We start from the raw sequence: 8795 nt of genomic DNA on the forward strand, positions 1-8795 counted from the left end.
ATTCTCATCCCTTACTGCAGTCATAGAACTAGAGACCGTTAGAGCAAGGAAGGATTGTGGGCTTAATTGCCCCTCAAAGTGTAGAGGGAAACTGAGGCTTAGAGAAAGGATGTGATTTGCCAGGGTCACACAGTAGGTTGTGTCTCCTGATCCTGAAACGAGTGTTCTTTTCACCAACAATGACTATATTGTGTGGTCTCCTTGTGTAGGGAGCCCTTAAATGGAATAGAGAGATTCTCAGCCTGATGTAAGGTACATCATGACTTGTGCAAGTTTGTACCGAGTTTGGTAATTTGCTGTTTCTGAACATTAGATAGGATTCAAAATTATCCCTGAAATCTCACTTGCACCTAGTTGTGTTTTCTTGAGTAGAAGGTAAGAGGGTGGAATTGCAACTAGTATATCAGAAATTGTACTAAGGTGTGAACATGGAAGTTGAGAATAGGTCATTTAATGGACAATGGCCAGGAGATAGTCCTCATTTTATATAACTCTTATTGAAAGAGAAAAGATGAGCAGATATAAGCTTTTTTTTCCTTTGTGTTGCCTAATGTTCTCTGGAGTTTTAAGGAGAGGCTTTTCATGAGGTGGCTGGGCTTGCTTTGGCTTCATTGCAATCAGGTCACATTGGGTGAATGTTAATTGGGCCCTCTTTAGGAAAGGTAGGGTCTGAGGTAGGATTCCCTTAAAGATCAGAATTTTGTGGTTTAGCTTTGCCAGGATAACTTCATGTCAACTCCATTTATAATGGGGTATTTCTTGGAATAGTAGATTTTGAGGAGAAATTAAAGGGAAAGGAAAGGGAAGAAAATTCTAGAAATGAATTAATTATTGGGCTGTCGGAAAAGTCATGATGTATTTTTTCTACGTTTTTCCTTGCAAAAATGTATCATAACTTTTCCAACAACCCTATAATAGGGAAGGCGCTGTAAAATCCATCCAGCCTCTTGGTGCTTAACCTGGGAACCATGAATCCCTGCAGGCTGATGAGGGATGGCGAAAGGGACATGAATCTACATGTGGACCCCTGCATCATACACACACATGCACACACACCCATGATCTTTAGTATATATAAGAATCACCAGGGGAGGGGACGGGGCTTGGTGAAACTACACAGTTCTGGATCCCAAACCCAAAGCTTCTGATTTTGTTGATCTGGGGTAGAGCACAGGAGTCTGCTGTTTTAGAAGCATCCAGGGTCTGATACATTCCAACTCTGTGGCTATAAAATACAAATCCCTTCTTTAAATGATTGACTCTGAAGTTGCCTTTGGCTATTATTTATTCTCTTAAAAGGAAAGATACTAATGTTCAGTAGCTATAAGGGGTGGGGGTGGGCAGTCCTTGGATTTGAGAAATGTAACTCAAAAAGTTTAGAAGCACTGAACTAGTCCAATTCCTTCATTTCAGAAATAAAGAAATGAAGACCCAGAGAGGTTAAGTAACTTCCCCCAAAGTCACAAAGTCAGTGGCAGGACAAAGGGCCCTGGTCTCCTGTCTTGGGGTCTGGGAAACTTTCTACTCCCACCCTGACCCAAGGGAAAGCCCAATCAGATTGGAAGTCAGCCATTCCAAAAGGTCTAAGCCTTAGACTCTAAGGTGACTTATTTTACAGGTAACACTAGGAAAGAAGTAATCTCAAAGTTTTTCACAGCTGCCTTACGGGGCAGCTAGCTGTTCAGGTTCGACCCTTCAGGACAGAACAATTTTTTTAAAAAATGAATCTGTTCATTTAATCTATTCTTTTCCTTTGATAAACAAAGTTTGAAAAATAGCTAGAAAAAAATACCCTGGAGTTTTGTTTCTAAATTAAAACTTGCAATGATCTAGTTGTTTGGGAATGTTCACTGACCACAGTACAATTCTATAGGATGGTTTGCAAGTCATCTCTGAAATATTCTTCAAGTGTGTGTTCAGCTTTATAAAGATGGCTGTCCATGAATGGGGCACATTCTACTCTGAATGTGGGTGGGTTGCACTCATACGTAGCAGGAATCCCTTGAATACATGAAACAGAAAATAGTACTGAGGGGCAGGTGTCTCTATGGACAAGGAAATTGTTAGGCATGAATTACACTTAGCAACAATTCTCTTAAACTAACTTAAACCATTTTTTTAAATGAGCTAATACTACTGCCCTAGCTCAGTGGTAGCCTTTTGCTAGGAATAACTGAACCTATTCCTATATCCTGTTAAGTTGATTAATAAAAAATATTTATCGCACAAATCCTTTTTGTTGACAAGTTAAAATGAAGCCTCATCGTTCATATCTCCCTGAAGATTACCACCTTGTGAGATTGAAAATACTCATTAAATTCCATCACCAGACAGGCACAAATGAGAGGGTGATTGTTTTTAAGCATGTGAGGGGAACCGGTGGTAAACTCATTTGTTTGGATATCATTAACAGAACAATCGGTGAGGATCTCCAGGGGGTCCTCATGACCTTTGCTCGCAATCTCTTCATCATCCATCAAGAAATATCAGCACCTAATATGCAAGGCGAGACCAATTTTAAGGTGAGGTGTTAATTAACTAACGATCCTGGTTAATTTCTATACAAGTGCTGAAAATACCTCATTCTGTATTGTAAACAAGTGCTAAACCATTTTTTTTTATTGTAAGCAGTACATTTTTACAACGTGCAAGGTCAATATTGTAAGGTTCCCACTGAACCCGTTAGTTAAATTTAATAGTTTGAAACTTTTTCTTTGAAATACAGTAGACTTGTTTTAAGTTGCTACCATCCCCAAACCCAAGCTTACAATACAATAGGGCTTACTGGTGTTGGAGGGGACATTGAAATGTCACAATGGAGCCAAAAGAGAGACTGGCACAACCAAATATCCTGAATATCATCTACCTATATTTCAATGTCTGTCTAGGAATTCCTAGCAAGCCCAAGTTTCTAGAGCCAGAGAAGTTCTGAGACCAGGGAGGACAATGTGTTTAGGGAGAAACTGATAAAAAAGAAAAAAAACTCAGCACATATGTGAGCCATTTGCTCCACACTGTTTCTCCATAGTAGGGCAGATGTTTCATCACTAACTTTTAAAACTTCCAAATGGCCTTTTAAAATGCTGGTCAGGCAATCCAGTCATGTGTAATTGACTAGCTGTCTCCAAACTCTAGAAAACAGGAGCAGGATTTGTCTGAGAGTTTTTAAAATAACAAATATACAGAGAGGAACTGGATTTGGTACTGATCACCAAGGTTTGCATCCAATTCCAAGCCTGAGCCTTCATCATGTTTGAATGGGTAAAGTCACTCAAACGACTCAATCAGAAACCTCCTGTCATTTTTGTCTTAAATGGAAAGCGCAACAAAACCTTGATATAAATACAATTTTTAAATAAGTTTTTTTCCTTGAGCTAGGGCCTGGTCCCTCTAGTAATAGTAATAATGATAATAATGCAATGTGATTTTTATGAGTTGCAAGATTGACCCCTGCTTTTCCCACATGATTGAGAAGATTCAATAAAAAATAGGCCCAGTGTTACCTCAACTTATACTGGTCCTAAAGGATCTATGTTATCATTTATATCCTAAGTTCCTGCCAGCTAGCATTGTTTCACCTATTACTGCTATGTGCAAACTTCTGAGCCTATCTGCACATGATCAGTATAGTCTGTCAAAATATACCTAATAATTCATCATTGTACTAGAGGTTCTGCCCAAGGCAATTAGGCAAAAAAAGAAATAAAAGTCATCCAAACCAGATTGGAAAGAAAAAATAAAACTATCTCTAATCACAGATGACATAATCTTATATATAGAAAATCCTAAAGAACCCAGAAACAATCTATTAGAACTAATAAACAAGATCAGCAAGATTGTAGGACCCAAGATCAATATATACAAAAATCAATTGTATTTTTATACACTAGCAATGAACATCTGAAAATTTAAAATATTTTTTAATCCTTTACAATAGCATCAAAAATAATAAAATACTTAGGAATAAATTTAACAGAAGTACAAGATCTGTCCACTGAAACCTACAAAACATCATAAAAGAAAGAAGACCCAAATAAATGGAAAGATATTCTATGGTCATGGAGTAAAAGACTTAATATTGTTAAGATGGCAATGCTCCCCGAATTGATCTACAGATTTAATGCAATTCCAATCAAAATCCCAGCTGGCTTTATTGCAGAAATGTACAAAATTATCCTAACATTCACAGGGAAATGAAGGGTCATAGTCAAAATAATCTTGAAAAAGAAGAACAAAATTAGTGGAATCACACTTCTTGATTTTAAAACTTATTACAAAGCTACAGTAATCAACATGGTGTGGTATGGGCATAAGAATAGACATATAGATCAAGGGAATACAATTGAGGGTCCAAAATAAACCCATACATTTATAGTGAACTGATTTTCAACAAGAGTACCAAAACAATTCAATGGGAAAAGAACAGTCCTTTTAACAAATGGTGCTGGAACAAAGGATAGCCCCCTGTATAAAGTTGCACCTCTATTTCACAGTATATACAAAAATTAAGTAAAAATGCATCAAACACCTCAATTTAAGTGCCAGAATTATCAAACTCTTAGAAGAAAATACAGGTATAAATCTTCATGACCTTGTGGTTAGTAATGATTTCTTAGATATGATATCTTAAGTGTATGCAACCAAAGTAGAAATAGTAAGTTGGACTTCATCAAAATTAAAAACTTTTGTATATCAAAGGGCACTACCAAGAAAGTGAAACACAACTTACAGAATGGAAGAAAATATTTGCAAATCAAATGATGTCTGATAAGACTCTAAGGTCCACAGTATATAAACCACTCTTGCAACTCAACAACAGAAGACAGAGAACCCAGCTTAAAAGTGATTTGAATAGACATTTCTTCAAAGAAGATATATGGATGGCCAATAAGCACATGAAGAAATGTATAACATCATTAGCCTTTAGGAAAATGCAAATCAAAAACCACAGTAAGACACCATTTCACACCTAAGGAGGCTACAATAAAAAAAACCAGACAATAGGGGCCGGCTGAGTGGCTCAGTTGGATAAGAGCTCGCTCAAGAGTTTGAGCTCTGAGCAACAGCAGTTCGAGTCCAGCCCAAGCTGAGCAGCCGCTGAGCTGCCAACAGATAGCAGGATGGCTCAGCTAAAAAAAAAAATAAAAAAAGACAGACAATAGCAAGCGTTGGCAAGGATATGGAGAAACTGGAACCCTCCTCTATTGCTGGTAAGAATGTAAAATGGTGTTACTGCTGTGTATAGCTTCATAGTTCCTCAAAAAGTTAAACACAGGACTGGCCGAGTGGCTCGTTGGTTAAGAGTAGGCTTGGGAGTGCAAACTCTGAGCAACGGGTCCGCTGTTTCGGATCCCAACATGGGCCATATGCTGCATCCTCTACAGCTAAGATGGTGAACAACAGCTCAACCTGGAGCTGGGCTGCTGTGATACACCAGCGATGGCATAGGCTGCAGTGGGGCTGCAGTGGGCTGCCATGAGCTACCGTGAGTGGCTGGCAGCCAACATGAGTGGCCAGCAGCCGGTGTGAGCTGCCGTGAGACGCCATGAGCAGCTGTCTAATGGTCGGAGACCGACTGCCTCAGCCAGGAAAGAGAGCAATGATCACAATACCAACATGGGCCAGTGAAGCGATGTCCTCCACAACTAAACTGAAGAACAAAAGGACAGCAACTTGTCTGTTCCCCTTCCCCGATTCTCCAACGCTGTTCCCCTCCCGCAATTCCCCAATAAAATCTTTAAAAAAAAAAAGTTAAACATAAAATTACCATATGACCCAGCAATTTCACACCTAGGTACATATCCAAGAGTATTGAAAATAATATGTTCACACAAAAAACTTGTACATTAATGTTCATAGAAGCATTATTCATAATAGCCAAAAGACAGAAACAATGTAAATATCCATCAACTGATAAATGGGTGAATTTCATTGTATTACATGGGTAATATTGCATCCATTGAATACACAGGTGTAAATCTTCATGACCTTGTGGTTAGCGATGGTTTCTTAGATATGATACTTAAAGTGCAAGCAACCAATACAAAAATAGATAATAGATACAATGGAATATTACTAAGCCATAAAAAGTAAATGATGTTCTGATTCATGCTACAACATTGGTGAATCTTGAAAACAATATGCTACGTGAAAAAAGCCAGACACAAAAGACCACATATTGTATGATTCCATTTATATGAAATGTCCACAGTGGGCAAATCATCGTAGAGACAGAAAGTAGATTAGTGGTTGCCGGGAGCTAGGGGAGGAGGAAATAGGGAATGGCTGCTAATGAGTAAAAACCACTGAATTGTACACTTCATAAGGGTGAGTTTTATGGTATGTGAATTCTACCTCAATAAAAATTAACTAAATGAAATAAAATTGAAAGGTGCCATTTTTCCCCCTAAACCAATAAAAATAAATATTCCTATCATCCTACTAGCCATCGTTTTAGGGAGACTAGACCAGTGCTTCTCAAATTATCTGTAGTGAAGGACCTATTTGTTATATTTTTTCTGACCTATCATGGATCAATAGTTTTGTAAACTACAACAAAAATAAGTTACTAGAAAAATAAAATAAAATAATCAAAGATATATAAAATAGAAGCCCATTTTTTTCATTATTACATTTAATAGATATTAAAATTTCTATAAAGGTTTCCAAGTTCTTACCCTCAGTTTCGGGACTCATTTTATCAAGACTGATAACCAACAATTTGTAGATGGGTTCTGGCTGATGGAGCACACTTTGAGTAGAACTATACTTAACTAAACTACACTTAATTATAAAAAAGAGCAAATGCTTGGGGGGCCTGGGGGGAAAGAGCTGTAAGAGGTGTTTAAGTAATGAATATTATTTTTATTATTCATTTACAGACCACCATTAATGATATTGAAGTCATTCTAGGAGTAACAGAGGAAAACAAAATGAGATTTGAAGAAGAGCTACAGTCCAAAGATAATAAAAACCTCTCTAAACCTGACAAATGAATGATCTTACAATACATTACTGATTTTGGATTCTAATCTGGAGCCAAAAAAACAACAACATTTCTTATACTGTTATGAATAAAAGAGGGAGTGGGGAGTTAGTTCGCTTGGTTTGCTAGGAGGTGTATCAGAACAGATTATCATATAAGGCTCTTTTTAAAAAATTGTTTATTAAGTGATTTTATTTTACTTATTAAACCAAAACCTATCTGTGTTTTCACTTGAGAGCATTGAACTATCTTTTCCTCTTCCCAAACTCAGGAAGAAATAATCTAACAAGAAAGTTACAAGTTTTGCTGATTACACTTCTGCATCTACCTCTTTATAAACTTCAGGATAACGGAGATTTTGTTTTCAATGTTTTATAAAGTTTTCTCCTATTTCTAATAGTAATTTGTCTTCTGCATTTAAAAAATTAAATAAAGGCTTAATCATTGCTATTTGGCAAAACACAAATGTCTTTTTTTTTAAGAAAATTATTTATATGGATTTTTAAAGTGATCTTTTATCATTCATTGTATTTTTATTGTACCAAGCCACTATTGTTTGTTGTTCTCATTTTTCAAAAAGTAAGGTAAACCAACATCTAGTTCACTAACGCATCAGAATTTATCTAGGTGGCAGTATCTGCTCTCAGTTTAAGATACAGTGTAACTCGAGCCCTCTAGCTTGAACAAACATTTGTATTCCCTAGTTCTCCACTGAATACAAAGATAGGATTTTTACAAGCTTTCCACAGTACCTTTTAAAGGGCAAATTGTTAAAATTATGTAGTGCTGACACGAACTCTCAGCATTTGCTTCATAATTGTTAAAAATATTTATACAGCATCCAACTTGAACAAAGGCTGAAAGAAGCAAGTCACAGCAGCAAAATCACCTACTTGGTTTTAAAGAATGATATCTTTAAAAAAATTTGAGTATATTTGAGAAAGGAGGGGGACTTTTTTTTTTACCCATGGGATTTCAATAATTTTTTTAACTATGCTACAGCCACAGGCTGAGTTTCTGCAATAAAATTAATATTTGTGTGTGTGTGTCTGTTTCTGTCTTGCTATAGTTGGAAATACATTCATTAGCCAGGTTTCCTGCCTGTGCTAGGTACAACGATGACCTCTTTTTCTTGCCAGATCGCTCTAATCCATATGAGGAGCCCATTGTGCAGACACTTGACGAATAGGAAGTACTACATGCCCATTAGAGTCTCGCCTTGAATGAAGCCAGAGCAACATAAGGTCCAAGAGACTCATTAGTTCACTGGCACAATCGTGTCCTGAGAGTAAATGAAACCCTCTGTCTCCTTATGGCTCTCATCTGCTCTGGACTTTAAAAGAAAACTGTCTCTGTTTTGTTCAGCACAGCAGTGGATCTTTCACACAGTGAGATCCCCTCTTAACAGTACAAAACTGTGAAATCTATCGGGGAAGTTTTGTGTGTGAATTGTGATTAGCACTCTTGAGCCTCAAGCTGCTGGCAATAGTCAATTGAGTTTACTCTCTGGTACCTATTTTTTTTTTTAACCCACATGATTGGTTTCTCACACAATGCACTTTCCTTTTTTGCATCTATCATTAGCGTACACCACAGAATGAATGCCTGTTTCCAAATTCAGGCCTTATATTCAGATTCAGGTCCCACTAGAAAGTGATTGGGAGTAAGGTTCTCTACCTAAAAACCTACAGCTTCAAAATGAAAGGAGGAAAATTGGTATAATAAAACAATCACTTCAAGTAATTAAGTGGAAGAAGCCAGAGGACCAGATTAAATTAGTGAACTGTTTTAATTACAGAACATTTGAAAG

General features: G+C 37.0%; 1 protein-coding gene across 1 annotated transcript in view; it reads left to right on the forward strand.

The window, feature by feature from the left end:
* Window positions 1-2425, forward strand: part of LOC109385244 (IQ domain-containing protein H-like) — a 116156-nt gene extending 113731 nt beyond the window's left edge. The window contains exon 14 of the mRNA XM_019647301.1: window positions 2414-2425. Within this exon, the coding sequence (XP_019502846.1) occupies window positions 2414-2425 (12 nt within the window). The remainder of the gene's footprint in view (window positions 1-2413) is intronic.
* Window positions 2426-8795: the final 6370 nt, after the last annotated feature.

This window comes from Hipposideros armiger, unplaced genomic scaffold (assembly GCF_001890085.2).
Source record: "Hipposideros armiger isolate ML-2016 unplaced genomic scaffold, ASM189008v1 scaffold_110, whole genome shotgun sequence".
Classification (NCBI taxonomy): Eukaryota; Metazoa; Chordata; class Mammalia; order Chiroptera; family Hipposideridae; genus Hipposideros; species Hipposideros armiger.